Source organism: Larus michahellis, chromosome W (genome assembly GCF_964199755.1).
Source record: "Larus michahellis chromosome W, bLarMic1.1, whole genome shotgun sequence".
NCBI classification, from domain to species: domain Eukaryota; kingdom Metazoa; phylum Chordata; class Aves; order Charadriiformes; family Laridae; genus Larus; species Larus michahellis.
The window spans coordinates 14,451,006-14,475,862 of NC_133929.1; the positions used below are offsets into that span (position 1 = coordinate 14,451,006).

At 45.8% G+C, this 24,857-nt stretch overlaps 1 protein-coding gene across 22 annotated transcripts in view; it reads left to right on the forward strand.

The window, feature by feature from the left end:
• The window catches only part of LOC141735446 (CUGBP Elav-like family member 4), a 788,748-nt gene that overhangs the window by 685,672 nt on the left and 78,219 nt on the right, over positions 1-24,857 (forward strand). For 11 of the 22 annotated variants that reach the window (XR_012584727.1, XR_012584731.1, XR_012584732.1 and 8 more), the window contains 4 exons: positions 2,484-2,633; positions 16,466-16,531; positions 18,197-18,277; positions 23,111-23,254. Coding sequence is in view for 13 of the 22 variants with exons in the window: in XM_074568245.1 (XP_074424346.1) it covers positions 2,484-2,633; positions 16,466-16,531; positions 18,197-18,277; positions 23,111-23,254 (441 nt within the window). In the remaining 9 variants the exon portion in view is untranslated. The remainder of the gene's footprint in view (positions 1-2,483; positions 2,634-16,465; positions 16,532-18,196; positions 18,278-23,110; positions 23,255-24,857) is intronic. The other 11 variants (XR_012584735.1, XR_012584729.1, XR_012584733.1 and 8 more) reach the window with 3 other exon arrangements.

The window sequence follows — 24,857 nt, forward strand, 5'->3', positions numbered from 1 at the left end:
GTAGAAGATGGAATTAGTACATGGGAAAAACAGGAACTGAGAAGGTAGAAAACATGTTGTGCTAATGACTAAGCAATTTACTATGTGAATTCTTGTAACCAATCTGATCTGTGAATGAACTGCATGGACAGCGCGTGAACAGAGACTGTAAGCCAATCATATAGCTGCCGCTAGCGCGTGCTCTTATTGCCTGTCTCTATATACTCTGTGAAAACTTGAATAAAGGGAGAATGATCATACTCATATTGAGACTCCGTCGTTACTCCGGGTCCGTCTCCCACTCCAACACCTGGGAACTTAAAGAGTTTTGGATCCAGGCAAATCTAACAGACTAGAGACAGGATCCATCTAAACTGGCTTTAACAGTACAAAAGTTAGACATATAGTTTAAACTAGTCACCTGGCTTGCCTGCAGTCAATGGAGAGCAGTAGGCAGTCCCAGTGGGTAATTCAGGTCATAAAAACTTTATGCTGTCTGCTGGCATTTTGACGGTTTCCCCATCAAGTGTCAGGTTTATCTCACACAACAGTCCATAATTGCAAGGCAATTAAATTGACATCTCTGAAAGTTTGATTCAAGTTTTGCATTTCTCCCATAATTTGTATAATCAGGGTGAAAAGTGAGTCTGCAGTGGGTCTGCCCCTCTGTTAATTGCACAGGAGGGCTAGAAATGAAATTTCATTTAGGATTCCTTCCTTCTCTTCTCCCTCCATGTTGTAAATCTGCAACTGGTGTAGCTGCAGCAAGAGATCTCAGACCAGGGATGAAACCCACAACTGGCATGCATCACTGCCATTTGTTCTCTGCGGTGGCATTATGCCAGTTTTACTCCAACTACAGATCTGGCCTCTCCACGGGGGTTCTTTATAAGAAGAAAATTAAAGAATTGCAAAGAATATGCCTAAATTCCTTAGACATGCACAAAATAGCAAGCACAAATCCCTTGCTGCAATTTTAGAAAAAAATACTTACATTGTCTATGCAAATAAAGGAGAGATCCAGAAAAGCAACTGAAATTTTAACTAGCCTTTGTGATTTGCAAGCTGATGGCATATGCTAAGAGCATTGCCTTTGGACTTCAGTTGCCACCGCTGGCTCCCTATACCTCCACAGAGGACATTTTTAAAGGTCAACACCGTTTAAATAAGCAAAGGGAAAGCAACAGCTTCTCTGCTCAGGGTAAAAGAAAAGAGCTGAAATATTGCCTGCTTTTTGGGCTACTCAAATAAGAACATATTAAAACATCCCATGCATTTGTATTGGCTTTCTTAAAGCACCAAGACAGATTTAAGCAGTCATTAAAGCGTGTATTGGACTAAACCATCATGGAATGCTGCTATGGTGAAGAAAATTTCTGCAATTAGTTTAAAAAAGAGGTTACTGCAAAAATGGTGCTTTCAATCAGTAGTATATCCTGACATAGAAAGATATTGCTGAAAATAAGATAGTTTAAATTCCCACCCACAGCTGTCAAGAGAAAAATATGATTTCATACTTACTGAAAACTAATTTTTGGCCCTCCAAAACATCCTGAATATGTTGCAAGAAGCACAGACTGCCCGGTCATTTTAAACATACATAAGAGAAGACAATGAGGTAGCAGAGGGATTTAATTCTCCCTTCATAAATTTAAGAATTCTCTACCAGTGGGCAATGGGATACCACCCAAAACATAAAGACTAAATTGCTCTTCTGAAATAGCAGCATTACAGGATGCATCTGGGAAGAAGGGGAGGAGTATGATTACAGGATGCATCTGGGAAGAAGGGGAGGAGTATGATTCCATGAAAGAAACAAATCTAGCACAAATTTTGCCCCTGTTGAGTGAGAGATCTCTGCTAAAACTCTACAAAGTCAAGTTTGGGACACAGTGACACTAAAGGAAAAGTATCACTGGCTGCCTTTAGGCTACAAATCAACTTGCCAAACCTTTTAAGGTTCTTTGGTGCTGAGAAAGTTCAGAATGAGTTGAATATGAAATGTGTATTCGTGAGAGAGTACAGACAGAGTAGTCCTGGAAATTGGTATGCCCACAAAGCTGACATATCCAAAGAGAAATTGAGAGGAACTGCTGTAGAAAGGTGGGACTGAGAACTTGCTTCTGGTGCTAAATGATATCTAGGAAAGAAATGTCTGCTTATTTAGCAATTTAAACAGGTAATACTCTAGGGAGAAAGTTGAGGAGGAAGGGTGACATTTCTATAGTTTTCTATTGCTTGATGTTAGCAATGAGACCACGACTGCCAAGCAAAAGCTTCATTCTGTTGAAGAAAGTTTTGCAAGCCTTTCTTAAGTGCTTTCTAAATAGAGGAGTAATGGCAGGCAGTCCTTTCTTTGCATGACAGCTTGGGAGATTTTTCATGTCTTGGATTATCAGAAGGCTTCTGTGTGGTGGTCACAGCTATTGTGTCAGTAGTTTTCTACATATAATTATTGCTTCCAGTACTCATCAGCTCTGATTTTGTGTCCTCCCCACATGCAGGTGGAAGCACGCCTCCTGGTATAACTGCACCAGCTGTGCCTAGCATCCCATCTCCAATTGGGGTGAATGGTTTCACTGGCCTCCCGCCGCAGGCTAATGGGCAGCCCGCTGCAGAAGCCGTGTTTGCTAATGGCATCCACCCTTACCCAGGTAAGCCAGATCAATGCTGTGCCCACAACATGCTCCTTCAGTCTTAGGGAGATTGTCCACATACACAGGCTTTGTCTTATGTCGTGGTTAGAACAGTAGCAGGCCAAACCCTCACCTCTGATTTTACTTCTACCTATTCTCACTGTCAAGGAAAGGCTAAAAGCAAGTTCCTTTGTAGTAGTTTGGGTGTAGGACACACCATGTGTTTGTTCCATCTTATTCTCTTCCTTGTCATGAGCATTTATGTGCTCTCCAAAGCTTTACTCCTTGCCACAGACTTTATTGATGCCTAGAGCTTAGCAGCATTAAAAAAAAAAGGATTAGACATTTATATGGGTAATGAGAACATCCACAGTCACATTAGACTGTACAAAAATGTAAAAAGGACACAAACCTTGGTGCTTTACAATATAAGCCAGCCACTAATTGCTTGGGGTTAGAAAGACATTTTCATCACTGGGGAGCTTATTCCATCATTGTTTATTATGGGATTTTTCACACTTTCCTCTGTAGCATCTGTTACTGGCACTGACCTATGGTTTTCTGCATGTCTGTGTTTCTAAATGCAAGGGTATAAATAAAATATTAAAGCTGAGCATGCAATTGCACTAACATTATAGAGAAGAAAAGAACATGCCAGTTCCCATCCAAAGTCAGCATCTTCCAAACAACTTTCTTTTATGGTATATTTCTCATTCTGAAAGTGGCCAAGAGTGCTGCAGTATTATGTACATAACCATAGTCTTGCTATGATAATGACTTGCAATACATATATATATAAAACCTGAATTTTGCTCTCAGATACTCTTTCATACTCCACAAAAAACTGAAATGTGGGTTCACACCATTATATCCTGTAGCAGAATGTGAAAATAGCAAAACAGGACAATCAAAATCTGTAGAGGCATGACATCCACATCATTCAGACACAAATAAATCCCATTAATTGTGCAGTTTGTCTACACGTCCACCTTTGTGTCTAGCTATAATATTTTTGATGCTGCATCTAAAGGACCCAAGAACTCCACAGTCTTTGCACTATAAAAACAGGTCCATATCATGTAATTGTATTTACTCTGTAGTTTCACTCTTTTTTTTTTCACTGTCTTCCACTGTGCTCTTTTTTTAAGATTCCCTTTGTCTGGAGCAAGGATACACAGAGTATCATTTGAGTCAGGCTACTGAACCATCTATGGCTTTGGGGCAAAGGCAAGAGTAGGTCAAACGTCCCTACTCACCAGGTCTCTGATCACAGCTCCAGTGCCTGCAAGAATTCACTTTTTCTGTGGCTCCGGCCAGGCTATGGATCCAGGCAGTAGCACTAGAAAACCGTTCCTTGCAGGCATACTCTTTGAAAGCCTTGCTCTCACCTTCTCCAAGCTCAGACAGTACATAATGCCTCACAGTGCACTTTTTGGCATGGACAGAATCACAAAGAGTAAATATTTCCCCTTCCACTAGTCTGAGCCCTTTTGGAGATCTGGACTTTTGGTGTATTAATGCCTGCCCTTTAGTCTTTCAGCTTGCAGAGCTATTGAACATGGCAACGTGTCACAACATATAGTGGGGACAAAGCATAATCTGTTGTGCCATGATGAGTCACTTCTTGCAGCAGCCCAAGAGTATTTGCCATTTCCACATTAGCCATACTAAGAGGGACTGAGCTCTTCAGCCAAAGCTTCTTAGCCACCCAGAGCCCAGTGCCTCTTTTGTAACAGTGTGTGATGTACAATAACAGTGGAGACCATCTGCACTGGTTTCTGCTGTGTCTCACACCATCAGTGCTCTGCTCTCCAGTAACAGGTCCTGCCCTACTGGATTGCATTGTGAGGGACTGGATAAAATGCTCGCTCCAAAAATAAAGCCTCCTTGGGAAGAGAAGGGGAGGGAGAGATGAGAAAATGGGGAGAGCAAAGGGCAGCAAACAAGATAGAGAAGGGAGTGGCTGTCAAAGGATCAGTGAAATGAGGGAACTGGAAGGAGGCACAGAGCAGAGCCCCCAGAAAAGAGTGAGGACTGCTCTGTGGTCTTCTGCCCAGTGATGTGCCCAGGAAGAAGTGGAAATACACACCATAGCATCCAACAGCTCCCAAACAAACTTATTCCTCCTGGGCCAAGGGATGTCCAGCTTGACCAGAGCCAGGAATGGATCCAGTGATATGGCAGCTTTGTGGAGCCTCAGATGGGGAATGTTTTCCAGGATACTGAGTTCTTCAGTGCATTTGGGCTGGGCTTAGGTTGCTGAGGAATACAAAAGCAAAGTTCCCTCAGTTGCTCATAATACATTGTAAACATGTCACCTCATTTACTGGTTCTGTTTCTGACTCCTCACCACTGCCAGGAATATCTCTCTCTCTCCTCTCTGCCGACACAGCAGAGGTCCCGCCACTCCCCTTTGGTTACACTGTGGGTATGTCTGGGCAAGCAAGACAGCAAGCTCCACTTCATATTCTATTTGGGGTCCAGCCCTCTCTGGTGAGGACTAGCTGTCGATATGAATGGGCAGCCAAGCCTTTATGCCCACATGTTTCCAAGCCACCACTGAGACTGGCAATAAAGGTGTCCCCCATGGGTGAATTCCTGTGCTGTAGAAACTGATCCGAGACCATCAATTCATTTTCCTTGGCTCAACAAAGAACTATTAGGCAGTAACCAATTTCACCCATTGCCAGCAGAGACAGGATTCAAACGCCATCTATAATTATTATAATTACCCAAGCTAATTTTGTAGAGGAGGAGTTGCTGGCATGCTAATATGACAGCCTTGTCTATTAGCTCTGCTGATGGGCAGGCTGCTGCTCCGGGCCAGTCGGTCCCAGGATCAGTCCCGAACACAACAGACGCCATCCAGTGATGTTGGGCAAGATCAGGGCTTCACTTGTGCAGGCAGAGAAAGGGACTGACTTACCCCACACCTGACATTTCTGTCCTGAAAGATGTCAGACAAGAAGAGCAGAGGGCACAAATGCCACGGATTTCTTGGCTCCTTTGATGTGTAGGGGAAGAGACAGTGGGACAACATGTCTTTGACGGAGTGGTGTCCAGCCCCTAAATGGTAAAACAAGACTATAAAACACAGGATCAGTCTCTCTTTTCTGCTGGACCAGCACATTCTTTCTGTTATTGCAGTTATTGTTCTGTCTGAATACCTAATTAATTACAACAGTAAATGCCAGCTTCTTTAATCACAGCATCAGCTGTCCTAATCAGTCTTAATAATATGGAATCTGTACTATGGTACCCATGAATTTTAATCTACATAAATTTCTTAAGATGTCTCACAAGCTTGTTGTACAAAATGATATAATTATGGATATAGATTAGAGGTGTAGAGAGTGATTTAAATTGGATTTAAGGAGAAGGTGAATAGAGACCTCCTACTCAGTTATTTATTTATTTATTTTAATCCTGGCCTTCACATAGAGTTGGGTTTTTTTCTGTCATTATCTTATTTCCCCCACACTGACTGAACAGCACTGCCTCTCTTTGATTGTCCTCCTCTCCCATACAGCCTCTCAGAGGTGACAGCGGCCAAGCTGCAGCTCCTGGAGAGGTGCAAAATACCTCCAGGACAGTGAAAGGAATGAGTAGATGGGGCAGAGCACAAAGCTGTGGATCTGGGTGATAACATGTTTTTGTAGACCTGTGCAGGGAGCAGCACTGCAAAATAGAGTGAAATAGATGGAATAAAGCATATCTGTCAGGAAATACATAGGCAGTCAGAAGCAGGGGGTGAAGAGGATATCATATAGGTGTAAGGTTTACCGAATCCTTCCACCAAAATTAAATCCCAGGGTGTCTTAGGGGCCCAAAATGTGCCAGACCCTACTTTTGTCTCTCAGAAGTACTGGGCCCCTCTGATTTCAGAGAGCAGATTTCCTTGGCTTTCTCTTACCCCGAGCTGGGACAAGGACACTGTCCCATACCCCACTGAGGGGGATGGAGGGCCCCCTTTTGATGGCTTAGGCAGTAACCATCATCCTTTTTCCTCACCACCCCCACTGGCTTCAGTGCAGCTCATCCTGATTTACACCCCTGACCATCACAGCAGACTCCAGCCCCCTGTCCCCTACGACCACTTTCACCTGGGGCGCCCATATAACAGCTCATCTTGGCCAGACACTGTAAATGGGTTACTGGCATCTCAGGAGGGATTCTTTATAGAACATCATTTAAACTGATTTTATTTATTTTTAACAACACACTTAATTCTGCTGCCTCCATCCTTTCATTCTCTGATAAAAGCTAAATGTTGGGCCTAACACTAGATGAATACTTCTTTAAAAATTTCGATTTCAATCTAGAGATATATCAGTCATAAGAAAGCTTCCTGGTGTTAATTTTAAAGCACTGGTATTTCATGCTGACTTGGGAAATCATACTTGGTTTTTGGCATCAGGCAGAGGATTTGGAAAGTGACATTAACAGATCTACTTTCTTTGAAGGACTTGGGAGTCATTTCTTGACTTCTCCCTAATGAATAAGTGCTGCCTTCATCAAATTTATATTTATGGCCATATAGTAGGTCATTGGCTTGTTTTATGTCTCCAGGTTTATGGAAGGTTATCTGCCATGGTCACCTTGTGGCATCTTGGCCAGGATTGTCTCACAAAGAGACAATTGTATCTAAGCAGAATTTTTCCCGTGGACATATGGAAATGATCATAGAATCATAGAATCATAGAATTTTCATGGTTGGAAAGGACCTTTGAGATCATCGAGTCTAACCATAAACACACACACACACAAAAAAAAAAACAAAACACAAACAACCTACAATCTCTGCCACTAGAGCATGCCCTGAAGCGCCACATCTAGACGCTTCTTAAATACCAGGGATGGAGCCTGCCCACGGATGGTGACTCAACCACCTCCCTGGGCAGGCTGTTCCAGTGCCTGACCACTCTTTCAGTAAAGTAATTCTTCCTAATATCTACTCTAAACCTCCCCTGCCACAACTTCAGACCATTTCCTCTGGTCCTGTCATTATTCACCTGGGAGAAGAGGCCAACACCCACCTCTCTACAACCTCCTTTCAGGTAGTTGTAGAGGGCAATGAGGTCTCCCCTCAGCCTCCTCTTCTCCCAGCTAAACATGCCCAGCTCCCTCAGCCTCTCCTCATATGACCTGGTCTCCAGACCCCTCACCAGCCTGGTAGCTCTCCTCTGGACACGCTCCAGCACCTCAATGTCCCTCTTGTACAGAGGGGCCCAGAAGTGAACACAGTACTTGAGGTGAGGCCTCACCAGTGCCGAGTACAGAGGCACGATCACTTCCCTACTCCTGCTGGCCATGCTATTCTTGATACAAGCCAGAATGCTGTTGGCCTTCTTGGCCACCTGGGCACACTGCTGGCTCATGTTAAGCTGGCCGTCCACCAGCACCCCCAGGTCCTTTTCTGCTGGGCAGCTTTCCAGCCACTCTTCCCCAAGCCTGTAGCGTTGCTTGGGATTCTTGTGGCTGAAATGCAGGACCCGGCACTTGGCCTTATTAAACCTCATACAGTTGGCCTTGGCCCATCGATCCAGGCTGTCCAGGTCCCTCCGTAGAGCCTTCCTACCCTCAAACAGATCAACACTCCCACCTAGTTTGGTGTCATCTGCAAACTTACTGAGGGTGCACTCAGTCCCCTCATCCAGATCACTGATAAAGATATTAAACAAAACTGGCCCCAAAACTGAGCCCTGAGGGACACCACTGGTGACCGGCCACCAAGAGGATTTCACCCCCTTAATCACAACTCTCTGGGCACGGCCATCCAGCCGGTTTTGAACCCAGAAAAGAGGACACTTGTCTATGCCATGATTCGCCAGCTTCTCCAGGAGAATGCTGTGGGGGACGGTGTCAAAGGCCTTACCAAAGTCCAGATAGACAACGTCCACAGCCTTCCCCGCATCCAGAAGGCGGGTCACATGGTCATAGAAATCATAGATCAGGTTGGTTAAGCAGGACCTCCCTTTCCTAAACCCATGCTGGCTGGCCCTGATCCCTTGGCTGCCCTGCACTTGCCCTGAGAGCTCGCTCAAGATGATCCTCTCCATGATCTTTCCTGGTACCGAGGTCAGGCTGACAGGCCTGTAGTTCCCCGGATCCTCCTTCCGACCCTTCTTGTAGATGGGCGTCACATTAGCCACCCTCCAGTCATCTGGTACCTCCCCTGTTGACCAGGATTGTTGATAAATGATGGAGAGAGGCTTGGTGAGCTCTCCCGCCAGCTCCCTGAGTACTCTTGGGTGAATCCCATCCGGTCCCATAGACTTGTGTGTGTCTAGGTGCAGAAGCAGATCATTGACTACTTCCTCCTGGATTATGGGTGGGTTGTTCTGCTCTCCATCCTTATCTTCCAGCTCAGGAGGCTGAACCCCCTGGGGATAGCTGGTCTGACTATTGAAGATGGAGGCAAAGTAGGCATTAAGTATCTCAGCCTTCTCCTCGTCCTTGGTTGCAACTTTCCCCCCCCGGCATCCAGTAAGGGATGGAGATTCTCCCTGGCTCTCTTTTTGTTGATGTATTTATAAAAGCTTTTTTTGTTGTCCTTAATGTTAGTGGCCAAGTTGAGCTCCAGCTGGGCTTTTGCCTTCCTAATTTTCTCTCTGTATAACCTAACGAGATCTCTGTACTCCTCCTGAGTTGCCTGTCCCTTCTTCCAAAGGTGGTAAACCCTCCTTTTATTCCTAAGTAGTCCCATCAGAAGTTCCTTGTTCATCCAGGCTGGCCATTTTCCCCGCCCTTTAGACTTGCGACACTTGGGGACAGCCTGCTCCTGGGCCTTTAAGATTTCCTTCTTGAAGAGCGTCCAGCCTTCCTGGACCCCTTTGCCCTTCAGGACTGTCTCCCAAGGGACTCTCTCAACCAGTGTCCCGAACAAGCCAAAGTCCGCCCTCCGGAAGTCCAAGGTGGAGGTTTTGCTAACCCCCCTCCTTACCCCAAGACGACCTTTGACCACCACATCTCCCACTAGTCCTTCTCTGTTTGTGAACAGTAGGTCTAGCGAGGCACCCCCCCGGTAGGCTCACCTACCAGTTGTGTCAGGAAGTTATCTTCCATGCACTCGAGGAACCTCCTAGCCTGCCTGCTCTCTGCTGTGTTGTATTTCCAGCAGATAGCCGGCAGGTTGAAGTCCCCAACCAGAACAAGGGCTGGCGATTGCGAGACTTCAGCCAGCCGCTTATAGAATACTTCATCTGTCTCCTCATCCTGGTCGGGTGGTCTCTAGCATGCTCCCAGCACAAGATCTCCCTTATTTGCCTTCCCCTTCATCCTTACCCATAAACACTCGACTTCTTATCATCACTGGAATCTAGCTCTATACAATCAAAACATTCCCTAATGTACAGAGCCACACCCCCACCTCTCCTTCCTTGCCTGTCCCTTCTGAAGAGCTTATAGCCATTCATCGAGCATTCCAGTCATGACAGTCATCCCACCACGTCTCCGTGATGGCGACTACATCATAGTTGTCCTGCTGCACAATGGCTTCCAGCTCATCCCGTTTGTTGCCCATGCTACGTGCATTCGTGTAGATGCACTTGAGCTGGGCTACCGATTTCACCCCCATCCTTGGCCCTTTATCCCTAGGGTCATTACATCAAACTAATATAGACACGATGTCCAGGGATAAGGCTCTTGCCCTGAGCTGCCAAATGAAGTTACTGTTAGCATCTGTTTGCCCTGGCAAGGCCAGATCCTCAGCTTCTGTAAAGCAGCAAGGCTACATGGACTTCAGCAGGGCTGACATGATTGATAGTTGTCCTATGGCCTCTCAGGATCCTCTCTGCTTCTTTCACTTCACCAGCTGATACTCAGTGTGTACAGTAAAGCCTTTGACACCGTTTCCCACAGCATTCTCCTGGAGAAACTGGCTGCCCATGGCTTGGACGAGAGTACTCTTTGCTGGGTTAAAAACTGGCTGCAGGGCCAGGCCAGAGAGTGGTGGTGAATGGAGTTAAATCCAGTTGGTGGCCATTCACGAGTGGTGTTCCCCAGGGCTCAGTATTGGGGCCAGTTCTCTTTAATATCTTTATCAATGATCTGGACGAGGGGACTGAGTGCACCCTCAGTAAGTTTGCAGGTGACACCAAGTTAGGTGGGAGTGTTGACCTGCTTGAGGGTAGAAAGGCTTTGCAGAGGGACCTGGACAAGCTGGATCCATGGGCCGAGGCCAGTGGTATGAAGTTCAACAAGGCCAAGTGCCAGGTCCTGCCCTTGGGTCACAACAACCCCATGCAGCGTTACAAGCTTGGGGCAGAGTGTCTGGAGAGCTGCCTGGCAGAAAAGGACCTGGGGGTGTTGGTCGACTGCCGGCTGAATATGAGCCAGCAGTGTGCCCAGGTGGCCAAGAAGGCCAACAGCATCCTGGCCTGTATCAGGAACAGTGTGGTGAGTAGGACTAGGGAAGTGATTGTCCCCCTGTACTCGGCACTGGTGAGGCCCCACCTCGAGTACTGTGTCCAGTTTTGGGCCCCTCACTACAAGAAAGACATTGAGGTGCTGGAGTGGGTCCAGAGAAAGGCAACAAAGCTGGTGAGGGGTCTGGAGGACAAGTCTTATGAGGAGCAGCTGAGGGAACTGGGATTGTTTAGCCTGGAGAAAAGGAGGCTGAGGGGAGACCTTATTGCCCTCTACAACTACCTGAAAGGAGGCTGTAGAGAGGTGGGGGTCAGTCTCTTCTCCCAAGTAACAAGCAATAAGACAAGAGGTAAACGGCCTCAAGTTGCTCCAGGGGAGGTTTAGACTGGATATTAGGGAAAATTTTTACACTGAAAGGGTTATTAAGCATTGGAAGAGGCTGCCCAGGGAAGTGGTTGAGCCACCATCCCTAGAGGTATTTAAAAGACAGGTAGACGTGGTGCTTGGAGACATAGTTTAGTGATGGTTTTTGTCAGAGTTAGGTTGATGGTTGGATTCGATGATCTGAAAGGTCCCTTTTAACCTAGGCAATTCTATGATTCTATTACATCATGTTTAATCTCTTAAACGTCTGTATGTTGGGCGTAAGATATCCATGAGTCTGACCACAAGGAAAGCTATTTTAAATGTTATCTATGGGCACATTTGCACAGATAGTCACCAGCACATCCAAGGTCTTTTGATGGTTTTACAACTTATAGATGCGATAGTTCTGGTCCAAAAGCCCCTTTAAGGTACTTTATGATATTCATGTCCCTCATCTAGTGTCTCCTATATCCCTATAGCTCTTACCAGCCCTTACTCAGTTATTTAGCTTCTGGGACACAGGGGGCTTACATCTTGGCGCAGACAGCATGCAGAGGAGATGAGGTCTCTTCCCAGCCCTGCATGCCTGTGCTCAACTAATATTTGCAGTAACTAAGACCACTGGCCATCTGGATGGGGAGAAAGGGTGGATGAGACAGGGTAACTCTCCTACCTTAGCACAGTATGATCTGTGTGAAGGCCACAGGGGTGCACACTGTGTTAAGTTATGTGTATTTTATGGAGGAATAAGGCAATCTTCCCTCATAGTCTCCTTGTGCTGAGACACAGAAATGATTCATGTCTCCCCATCACTTTGAATTTTAGCATGTGGTGTGCTCCAGCCTACAGTCACACATAACGCCTGGGGCAGATTGGCTCTGGATCATGAGCCCCTCATACATCTGAGCCCTTGCTGAACTTCTCATGGATCATTAGTATGTAGGAGGGCTGTCACTTTACTGAACACAGCATGGCCGCAACTTCCTCAAATGTCTAATCTGTGTCTTGAGATTTCTGGATCGATACCAGCCATTGGCTTCATCCACACTACAGCTGGAAGCGCAGGCAGTTATGCCCTTCAATAGGTTTAATTCATCTGGCAGAGTGAGCAGCAGCATGAAGATATGCTCATGGCTGCCCAAGCTACCTTGGCTTCGTGCCAGGGTACCTAGCCAGCCCTGGAGTCCCTGCATCTTCATAGGCCATGTTGGCCAACATGGACACATCCACTGTACTGAAGTCACATCTTCATTTGCTGAATTAACACACTCTTCGAGCTAAGGAAGATGAGTTCTTCAGTGAGCAAAGGTGATCTTTTTTTTTTAAGAGCTGTCAAGTTAAATTCCTGCAGGGGGTGACTCACCACAACCGCTTTTCACAAACAGCCAAGGTAGGATATGAGACTACAAGTAAAACACAGAGCCCCAAGCCAGGGGTTGCTGCCTCCCCATGCTGTCTAGTCCTACAGCCATGGGATGCTTTCAACTTGCTCCTTTTCAAGAGTGTCCAGGGATGGTTGGGTCAGTGTTAGGGTCCTGTGTGTTAGACCAGTCACCTCACATCTTCTTTACCTATAAGTTAGTGATTCCCAGCCTGGAGCAAAGCTGATTGAAACCAGGAAAGAATCTTCCCACTGTCTTGCATGTGCTGTGTGCCAGGAGGAAATTCTCTGTGTGATTTGGGGCACAAGGCAGCCTCCTGAGAAAGAAACATCCAGTTAGGTACTACCCTTGCTGAGAAGTCGTTAAGACTCAGGAAAATAATAAACTCTAAAAGCTTTATGTGGGAGGGAAAAAGAATGCATTTAAAAGCCTGTTGTTCCAAACCCTTTAAATAAAGCATTTGTTCAGTTTTAATATTTAATCTTAAAGGTAAACCATGACTTTCAGTGTATATTTGCTAAGCATAATCGCTTACTTACAAAGGACAGAGTATGGCTCCAAAGGCAGGTAAAATATCCACACATGGGGTAAGGAGAGCAGCCCTGCAGTGAGCCAGGTGGTCCTGTTCAGGACCTAGACTCAGCTATAGCTGGGAGAGTGGTCAGTTTCCATGTGCGCCCAGCTAAGGCAAGGAATAAAGGAAAGGACCACAGTCAGACAGGTACTGCTCAGGGACTTCTTTTGTATCAATGAAGAGGCAGTCATTGCTAATTGTCAGAGAGAGAATGAGCATGCCTGAGTCCAGCCTCAGCTGGAGAGGAAGGAAATGCTGTGAGTGTATCTCCTAAGCAGCAGAGACAATTTCTTCTTCTAGCTCTATAAACAGATGAGTGCAACCAAGGAAGGGCAGTTGCCTTTGGGGCAGACACGATAGATCATCTCCTTTACTGCAGACTGCAAAACCATAGCTATCTTATAAAGATTTGCTCCCTTTACCACATGTCCCCTCATATTCCTCAGGAGATATCTTCTATCTGACAGGACTTGGTCATTTTGGGGGGGTCTAAGTTATTATGATCCATTCTCCCAAAGCGGTGTGGGAACTGGTGTATCACTCAACCTTTCATAGCTGTTCAGTTTTATTCTGAAGCAATATGCTCAACATTCTGTTTTTAGAGGAAAACAGTTTTGAGCAGAGGTTAAAAAAGAATAGACTAGTTGCTTCCTTCTTCAAGAAGGCAGAAATAAGTGGAAACAGTTTTTATATTTTCCAAGCATTTCCTCCAGTTTCCTGGAGCATCTACTCTTTAAAAATATAACTTTGCATCTCTACTATGCCTTCCACTGATCTCCCACAGGTTTTAATGTATTCTCCTCACATCCCTTTTCAAGGGGTGAAAATCCTTACAGTAGGGCAGTGATTCCCCATTTCACATACATACAAATTGAGGGACCTGCCAAAAGTCAGCTAGAAAATCAGTCAAACAAATTCCAACCTAAGACTGAAATCTCACTTATTTTTTCCTGTGACTACCCCAGCCTCAAAGTCCTTGTCATCCAGTAACGCCCATAATGAACAGAACCCTCCAAGCTAGCTAAATGGGCTTTTCCCCTCAGAGTTTGGTCTTCTCACCATTCATACTTGTATTTTGGGAGAAAAGTACAAGACCTTGCAAGCTTCCATCATGATCAATGGTGATCTTTGAACTTAAGGTTCAAGCTGGTATTTGTATCTGTAATAAGAGACTTTGTCCATGTTCCTTGGGCCTGTAACACTAACGTTTACCAACCTCCACCACACTTTGGCATACAGTCAGTGTCTCTCCTTGGATAGGTCAATGGCACCAGATTTCCTTCGAAGAGACCCACACTTTTGCATCCTCCAAGCCCTTGCCTACAGCCACACCTCTGTGCTTGTAGGAAAGAAGAAGGTGGGATGGAGGGGAAAGTGGCAGCTCCCTAAGGGATCATTCTACAAGTAAGAAGCTGGAGGGACTGCATAGATGTAGAACTGTGCAGCACCAATAAATACAAATAAAACTCATAACAAGAAGTGAAATAGTAGGTGACATTTGGACTGGAGGTTCAGCCAAGCTTTGCTTTAAATATTTTATTGCTGCAGATAAAGAGCGAGCTTATCCAACACATTTCTCTCTCTCTCTTTTTCTCTCCCTATCAACCAAAGGGGAAAAAGAAAAAAAAATCTTAACTAGCTTTGGTTGTATTTAGAATCATAGAATTGCTGAGGTTGGAAGGGACCTTTAAGATCATCAAGTCCAACCTTTAACCTACCCTGACAAAAGCCACTTCTAAACCATGTCCCTAAGTGACCCATCTACCCTTTTTTTTAAACACCTCCAGGGATGGTGAATCCACCACCTCCCTGGGCAGCCTCTTCCAATGCTTAATAACCCTTTCAGTGTCTTTTTTGTGGTGAAGGGCCCAAAACTGGACACAGTACTCGAGGTGGGGCCTCACCAGTGCCGAGTACAGGGGGACAATCACTCCCTTAGTCCTACTCACCACATTGTTCCTGATACCTGCCAGGATGCTATTGGTCTTCTTGGCCACCTGGGCACACTGCTGGCTCATATTCAGCCGGCTGTCAACCAACACCCCCAGGTCCTTTTCTGCCGGGCTGCTTTCGAGCCACTCTGCCCCAATCCTGTAGCGCTGCATGGGGTTGTTGTGACCCAAGGGCAGGACCAGGCACTTGGCCTTGTTGAACCTCATACCATTGGTCTCAGCCCATCGGTCCAGCCTGTCCAGATCCCTCTGCAGAGCCAACCTACCCTCAAGCAGATCAACACGCCCGCCCAGCTTAGTGTCATCTGCGAACTTACTGAGGGTGCATTCGATCCCTTCATCCAGATCATTGATAAAGATATTAAAGAGAACCGGCCCCAGCACCGAGCCCTGGGGGACACCACTTGTGACTGGACACCAACTGGATTTAACTCCATTTACCACCACTCTCTGGGCACGGCCATCCAGCCAGTTTTTTACCCAGCGAAGAGTACACCTGTCCAGGCCATGAGCAGCCAGTTTCTCCAGGAGAATGCTGTGGGAAACAGTGTCAAAAGCTTTGCAAAAATCCAAGTAGATAACATCCACAGCTTTTCCCTCATCCACTAAGTGGGTCACCTTATCATAGAAGGATATTAGGTTTGATAGGCATGACCTGCCCTTCACGAACCCATGCTGACTGGGCCTGATCACCCTGTTCTCCTGCTAGACTTCAAAGTTTCACAAAAATAAACAGTTTTAGGGGGGAGGACTGCACAGTTGTAAAGAGAGAAAATGCACTTTGAAGCCAGCAAGGGACTGCATGCCTTACACAGAGATTCACAGCACCCTCCCTGGAGCAGACAAGTGGTGTCCCTCTCCTCTCCAAGCAGCATCTCCTCTCTCACAGGGGGCTGCCTGGCAGCAACACAGTCCTTCGAAGGGATGTTGGGATGGCAGGAGCCACTACTTTGTTCTCTTCTCCTTCCTCCTGCTATGCCCCTGTTGTTTTCTGCTCTGATTGAAAGTTTCATGTGACTTGCTGTCACTGAGATCTGAGTTTGCACAGCACCTAGCACAGTGTCAGTCCTGGCGCAAGCTGCTCCTCTTCTGGGACCTTAAGCCCCTGGATCTGTCTGTCTCACACAACATATTGATGAGGGAAGAGAAAGGGAAAGGGCCTGTCATGTTTTAACCCCTTAATTCCTTCTCTCTCTTGTGTCTCCACAGCACAGAGCCCCACTGCAGCAGACCCCTTGCAGCAAGCCTACGCTCGAGTGCAGCAGTATGCAGGCCGTTAGTATTAACACTTTCTCCTAATAAACCTTTCTCTTTTCTAAAGCTTTTAATCTCTGAACATGCCTGAAGGGGCTGTGGGGAGATGTTTCCTGATACAGGGGCAAGCTGGGGGCCACAGACTCTCAGATTAAATTTGCGCTTCTTGTGAAAACAAACAAAAAGCCCAGGGTCTTCTCTCCCTAAGGAGACAACCTCCTCCCTTTCCCCAGGGAACAGCTCTCACTGACCTGTACCTTGGTGCAGCTTCACTGGCAGGACCAGGTCTAGTCTGCTTAGTAGTGCACAAGTGCAAAATCAGGCCACAGATTTGGAGGCCACTTTCTATAACAGGTCTCCTGAGTGCTGCAGTGAGGAGGGGAGATGGGCAACCAGACCCTGCAGAGCCACTGCTGCTGTGCCTGGCAGGGTATGATATGTCTGCACATACCCATATTTTAGGGTGTATCTACACTGGCCATACCCCATCTAGTTAGCTTGAGGCTTGCTTAGGAGCTATGCAGACATACTCCTGGCTTCCCATCGGCTTTCTCCACAGTTCCCAATGGGTCAGCCTCCACTCATGCCACCCTGTACACTGAGCAGCTCCTTTGCGTTTGATGGACTGACACCAGCCAAAGTGACCTGGTGCAGACCACGACCCTGCTGTGTTCAGCCTCCCCTCACGAGGTGTCCATGACCAATGTTGTGAGGAAGCTGCCACCCCAAAGTCATTATTTCCTGTGGTTACTGGAGCAATCATGGGCTCCCACTGAGGAATGGCTATTATCTCATGTCAATGCTGTATCTGGAAACTTAATTTAATTCTCCATGTAGGGCTTCATTTGCTAGTGTTTTAGTTATTGTCATTTATTGCTTGTGAGGTTTGATAGATGAGAAGCAGCTCAACCCTTTGAGCTGTTAATTAACCCCTCTGCACACACATGGCCCCTATCCCCCTCTCTCTGGGCTCGCAGGTGACCCATACTCTGTATTTTTAGCAGCAAGGCACATCATCTACCATCTGTGGCACTGAATGGCTCCCCTTGTCTGCTTGGTGGGGGAGCTGAGGTGGGGAAAATTGTTTAATTGCTGCACACCATTTCCAATGTGTTTATGTGAGAGAGAGGAAGTCTCTATGGACATGAAAGAAAATGTGTATCCGAGAGTGTATGTACAACTGTGCCTATATGTATGTGGGCATACGAAGGTTAAAGTAAGTAAGGAAACACACGTGTGAACAGTTTTTATGAGCATGTGAATTAATCAGGGTGCAAGAGAGATTACGCAGGGAAATGTGTGCATGCACTCTTTGTGTGGCTGTCAGCATGGGCATCAACGTGCTGAGCTCGTGAATTAATGTGTTTGTGGTACCATCTGGGGTGGTTACGCATTCTGCTGGGAGAGATCTCAGCAGAGACCTCCATTTACACCGCATGGCTGTCGCCGGTGTTACTGCTGACAAAGCTGAAGGGAGGGTGGGTGCTCAGGGCTATGTAGCACTTCCTGGGACATGACCGTTGTGCTTCTGCCACATCTCAGGCTGCACAAGATGGCCCTTCACGGAGCCAAAATGCAGGGGGAAAGCCCACCTCTAGCTTGGTATAATGGTTTGGAGTGAAAGCTCCTTGCTTCCCAGCACTGAATTCTGTCCCTCTTTCTTCTCTCCCTTTCTTTCTCCTATAGCTGCTTATCCTGCTGCTTATGGCCAGATTAGCCAAGCGTTCCCACAGCTGCCTACCATGATCCCACAGCAACAGAGAGAAGGTGAGTAAATGGGCTGTAAATGGCCCCAGCACGCCATCCCCATCACATTGGTTCCCCTCTTCATACACCTAGAGAGTATCCATTAAACACCTGATTACTTTGAATCCCTGGTCCACTGAGTCTTTGCACCATTTCCACATGTGGCACAGCATCATTGGCACAAACAGTAGTATGCAGGAACACCCTCATGGGGAATTGCTGCTGAGATCTCCTCAGTCCCCAGGGAGGAGACCATGCTGATGTGCACGGGCCATGGAAAGACCTGCTAGCAACAAAGGCAATAATGTCCAGTGGGGGTTTGTGTTCAAGACAAGCAACAAGAATGTGGATAAAAATGCAATTACATTGGAATAAAGAATTTAATAGGAAAGAAAGCTTTGGTGGCCCTTAATTAGAAGCCATCAATGTAATTTCAGACACCTGCTATTTAGAGAACAAGGACCTGCTATTTAGAGGAGCTGATCTAGTCCTTTCAGCCTCCTTTGATAATCTGGAAACAGAAATCAGCCCTTTTAGAGCAGAATCTCTGTATCAGAATGAGACAAATCATATAGTAAAAGTACCTATTTCTTTACAATGACTGGATTATCTAGTCTGCAGGACTGGATGGCTTCACTGGAGACATGAAAAGTAATGAGAGGTGAATCTCCCACTATTGCATGTAAATGTTTTGGGAGACAACCATGACATTTAATGTTCCCTTTACAGTCAGTGAGGAGCAGTGGGATCCTCAGGGGCAACCCACTCGGGTAGTCCCAGTTGTCCTTCAGGGAGTCCACTGCTCCCTTTTGACAAGAAGAGGGGACTGCTTGCCTAAGTGAGGCATTTAAGTCAGGTGCTTCAGCTTTGTGTAGAGACCCTCATTTTAAATAACTACATTTCAACTTTTATCCTCTATTAGATCACTAATTCATATATATACTGTGCTATTCATATTATTTTATATATATAATGATATTTAATATTTTAATATAGTGTAACAGTCATAATGAAATTAATCAAGATTACACTATCAAACTAAAAAATTCTGATGGCCTAGAACTACTTTGGGGGGGAAATGTCATTTTGTAAGAAAATTATAAATGTAGTCATTTCGATCTAATTTGGAATTAATTTTTTTCTGATGTCGGAATTTCCTGAGGAACACAACTTCCAGCTCCTGATTAGCTCTAGTACATGTCCCTGCTGTGAGAACAGATGCACAGACCTAACGTATCATTACAGAGATGTTTCCCCCATGCTGAAGGACTTTGCTTTTTATTACTTACTGGAGCTAGATTAAGCACAGGACAAAATGGCAAGCAGATCATTGCTCAGCATAGCATTGTGCCAGGAACCATCAGAAGCAAGGGATAGCTATTGTGCACACTTTGAAGACCCACTGCCCAAAGACCTCTGTGTTCGCAAGGTATGGTGTGTCTCTGTGGGTTGAGGGTGTGTCATCCAGTGGACAAGTTATATCTCATAACTCCTCACTCCTTCCTGTAAGCAGCTGGTATTGAGAATGGTTGAGGGCCAGATATATGAGATGAACCACCAGTCCAATGCATGTTGCTGTTCCCGGTGTCCTCAGGCTAGTGACTCATCTGCCCTGTGCTCAAACATACTGGGGACTGAATAGCAAGCAGATGCAGAAAAGGCAATGAAATTCTAGCCTCTGAGTATTTGCTGTAGAGGTGAGGTGTGTAGCTGACCAAAGGGCTGCAGGATAACTTCATACAACCTTGCAGAACAGACCATTTTTAATTACTGTTGGAAGAGCAGTCTAGTCATAGCCTTTCCTTATGACACTGATTCCTGGTGTTGGGGATGCAATGATAGATAGCTGATGTCAGCATGGGTATATATTTACCCATATTGCCAGTGGACACCCAGGGATAGGTTGAGTCTGGGGCTCCCCCCATGCTAAAAAACTAACAATGAACTGGAGGGTGAGGAGCATGGGCAGAGCAATGGCTTAGCAACTCAGGTCTAATCAAGCCAAATCAACATGGACCCACCACAGAGTTCTCTACCATGTGCTTCTGTGCCCTCAATCATGGGTTTTTCCATTATCCAGCATGGTTTGCCTGTAATTTACAGACCATTCATAAACTGTGTGTTCCTTAAAATTTTTCCTTTCCTTTTTGTCTGAATCAAGGCTATCTGTGCTTCTTGTGTATTAATGAACAGAAATATCTATAACTTAAAGCCATAAAACCACGGTAGATGTCAGGGTAGAAATGAACCTTGATTCTCTTCTCATAATGTGTCATGAAGATTAGATTTCGAGCTGACTTACAGCCCTTTTGAAAACCAAAGTGTGTGGTAAATAATTTTAGTACTGTATTCAGTCCTGAACTGCCAAGTATACTGATCTCCAACAATCCATTAACTCAGTCCAAAACAAGACCTTTCTCTCCAACAAGATAGTTGGAGTCTTCACTAAGGTTTTGCCATACCAGCTGTGATCTTCCTCTTGCACCGGTGATCCTGATCGAATCCTTTATAACTCATTGCATGTGTGCACTGAGAACTATCTTAGCTCTTAGAATCATAGAATCATAGAATTGCCTAGGTTGGAAGGGACCTTTCAGATCATTGAGTCCAACCATCAACCTAACTCTGACAAAAACTATCACTAAACTATATCTCTAAGCGGTATGTCATTCTTTTTTAAAGAATTTGCCAGTTTTACAGAGCAAACTGCTGGCTCTGGTGATGTCAGTGGGAATTTTGCCACTAATTGCAGCAAAGCCAAGATTTTACCCATTCTATTATAAAGTGGATCTCAAATCCCACAGCAGAAGTGCTCTGGGGCATGTTCAGATGAAGGAATGAATTTTTCCCTGCTATTCTGGACCATGGTCTTCTCCTGGGCAGAATTTTCTCAATTCTAACAGACACCTAAGGGGGTCACTATTTGTTTAACACTTTCAGACTGTTTCATATCTAGTTTATCGTGCCAATAACTCCACATTGTGTGGAAATGAACTGCAGAAAGGACTGAAGAAAGGATAGTTGCTCAGTGAGGAGACTAAGGAAGAGGCAGATGAGAGTTAGGGGGAAGATGGAAAAGCTTGATATGAAATAGGAGAGCCTGATTGTGGGCCACTGAGGTTCAAAAGTAATTTAGCTAAGCAGATGATCGGGTGCCTAATTAGTTAATTATCCCACCATACCACTATCCCCCCCATTTGGAAGAAACCCTGTTACTATCCTCATGACCTCTAGGAAATGCACAAGTTGCAAAGGATCAGCTGTTCCTTCATGACAGTCCTTTTAGCAAATTAGTGGGGAAAATTGTGCTTAGCAAATATTCATTACAGCTTCATTTTCCATTAATCCAAAATGAAATGTGGAGAGCCTGTGACTTCGATCAGGCTGAGGCACAGGAATTTTAATGAGCTTTAAATGGGCATCTGTCAGAATCCTGACTTCGCTGTACTTCTGACAGCCAGGGGGGGGTGAGTAATGGCTAACAAAAGGTGGAAGCATCTAGGCAAACTCCTCTCCCTAACAGGAAAGTCAAAGTTGTAATTTGCTGTGTTATGACACCATAATTATGCCCTGATGAAGAAAATGAGAGTATTAAAAAAACCCTTTCCTTCCCCACACTGTGCCCCAGATGTACATGGGGGAAAGTTGGCTGAGTCAGGTCACAGGGTTGTAGGCACATAGGCTGGGAGGAAAGAGGAAACCCTATTTCCCTCAGTCCTCTTACGCTCACAGCAAGGAACACTCACTGTACCACTTCATCTCAACCCCCGTGAGTAAAGCAGAGCTGGAGTTACCTGTCAAGATCAGTGCAGAGCTGGGCATCAGCTGAAAGTACCTTTGGAAATAAGATCATGAAAAAAGCAATCCCTGCCTGCTCAAACGATACTGTTTTCTGCCAGTGAACACTGTAAGGGGTTTAAATGTTTATTTTTTTCAACAAAACCACTTGGACACACCTGTTCCCTTTTGATTTTTGCTCAAGTACCATGTGCTTAAAAATAAGTCACATCATTGAAAAGTTTCATTCTAGGCTATTTGATCAGAGGCAGATTCTCCCTCTTCTGCCCCAAAATACAATTTCAGCAGAACGTTTTCTGAGGGTCTCTACTTTAACAAAACTGCATATTCCAACTAAAGACTCTTCTCTGGATATTTTTCCAAGCACCTTCTGAAGTCTGTAAGAATATGTGTTACAGCACTGAGGCAAAAAAGGCAATTCCTCTTGTTTAGTAATTTAGATTTAAATACATCTGTAGTCTCTCTTGCAGAACCCTCTAGAATGGGGGACACAGCCAAACTGTCCAGATTTAGGGGAGTCTTCAGGCTGAGTCAAAATGGGGGGCTGAATGTAAAATTCTACAAAACAAAATAAGCCTGTGGGTTTGTGCATATCTTTCTACTTGTTATCGCAGTCCTCACACAGACACAAGAAGGATAATGAAACTTCTGCATGCAGACATTGAGAAAAGGCAAGGGTTAGTGTGGGTCACCCAAAACTCTACAGATTAAATGAGGTTATAAGGAGCAAAGAAAAACTATGAACTTCATTCTTTCATTCTTTTTGTTCTTATTCCTCCATTCTGTCTTTCCATGGCCACATGTGTTGCTGCATTTCTCTGCCTCCAGATTTTATCCTGATGTCAGTCCTGGGAAGGTTAATGAAATTAGCATAGCCTCTAGGTGACTTTCTGAGTTCCTGGTCTTCTGCTTTGTCCATTCCTCTGAGACTACAGGCTTCTTCCTAGAGGTGACCCCTCACCAGTCAGAGATAAGGGATGGCAAAGTAAATCTCCACCATGTGCTTTCTCATATCCTATTTCTCTCCATTCATGGGTCATCTTTTTCTCTTGATAGGACCAGAGGGCTGTAACCTGTTTATCTACCATCTGCCACAGGAGTTTGGGGATGCTGAGCTGATGCAAATGTTCCTGCCTTTCGGTAATGTCATCTCCTCGAAAGTGTTTGTGGATCGGGCGACAAACCAAAGTAAATGCTTTGGTGGGTAAAGATAACAAAACAATTAGATTCATCCAGGAAAGGGCTTTCTCTGAATACTTTACCTTTCAAACTGCTTGTTTTCTGCTTAAGCTTCATGATTTCTCTCAATTTACTCCTGTCGATACTTTCCCCCTTCCCTCTTTCTCTCCTAATTGTCTCATGCTCAGAGTTGTGTGCGCTGCTTAGAGGTGAAGGTTTGGCATCTGCCCAGCAGCAGGGTGCTGCGGCTGCTGGTGGTGGGGTGGAAAATTTCCCTCCTTGGAAGGGGAGCTGAGGAGGGTACAGAAAAGACTAAAGCACCTGGAGCAAAATGGAGGGGGATGGGGGGGTAGGTGAAATACTGACGAGGTCAGTAGAGGGAGCATGCGGCAGAAGGGGAATTTCTGTACCTAAGGAAAAGGAAAAACAAGTCATGGGTTTGAAGGGATGACAGAGCTGTGGGGGCAGCTTTCCAGCAGCTGTGATGCATTAGACTGCAAGGGGCTGAACATCAGCTGAAAGCCTAGTCTTCTGGGGGGATGGCTGTTCGGTGGACCACAGGCAGCCATGCTCTGAGCCTGCTGGACCTGAGCCAGCACCACAGTAGATACTGATAGACCGAGCTAACCCTGTGCCTCAGCTGACAGGACATGCTAAGAGGCCGAGTTTGAAAGCTGCACCATGCTCACACAGCTCTGGCCTCGCTACTGGCTCAACCCACCAGCTGGAGCATGGAAAGAGCACAGCCTCAGCTGCCTGTGAGCCACCAGCTAGGGACACCCTGAGCTGCACCCACAAATGGAGGACTCGGCCAGCCAACAGCCATGTGGTGATGTGTGTGTGCATGGTGTCTTAGTGGGATCCCGCTGTTTGCAAAGGTGTTGCTGTGAAGGGTCCCTTCTGGCAGTGCAGCAGTATGGGGACCCTGCTACATTTGATCCCATCCCACCTGGTGGACAGGGAATCTCCCCCATCCATGTGCCTACCACTGGGATGTGCAATTTCTGGTTCTCCAACATCCTGCACTCTTTGCAGACCTTCCCTGAGAAGTGCAATGGGACAAACTATTGCTTTTCTTTTCCTGTTACTTGCAGCTGATCTGGACATTCTCACGCAAACTTCCAGAGTTAAGACTTATTGGAGTTTCATTTGATTTCAAAGCCACTTTCAGTCTCCACACTATGCTTCCCTTCCATGCTGCCTTCCCCTTCCTCTCCTGGACAGCCCACCTCCTAAAACTCTTACCTCATCCCTTACTAGCTTTGGTGCATGTCAGTACTTCCAAGAGTTTCATGCCCCTTCTCTATGCACAGTTCCTCCTGCCCATTCACAGAGGACCTGAAAGGGCTATTTTCCCCTGTCCCCTGATGTAAGGGGACACAGCGTTCCCCTTCACCAGTAGTCATTGGGTTTCTGCACTCTCAATCACTAGAGGAATGAAGGACAAAAGAGTTTGGTGTGAAGGGGCAGTTGGGAAATTCGAATGAGGAATTATGAAGTAGTCCCATTCTCTCCAGCGGCCACCTGCTTTTTAGTGCTTTAACCATATAAAAGCTCATAACAAGATGAGCAGACCAGCACAGCTCTAGGTGACATTGAAAACTAATGCTCCAAGGATACCCAC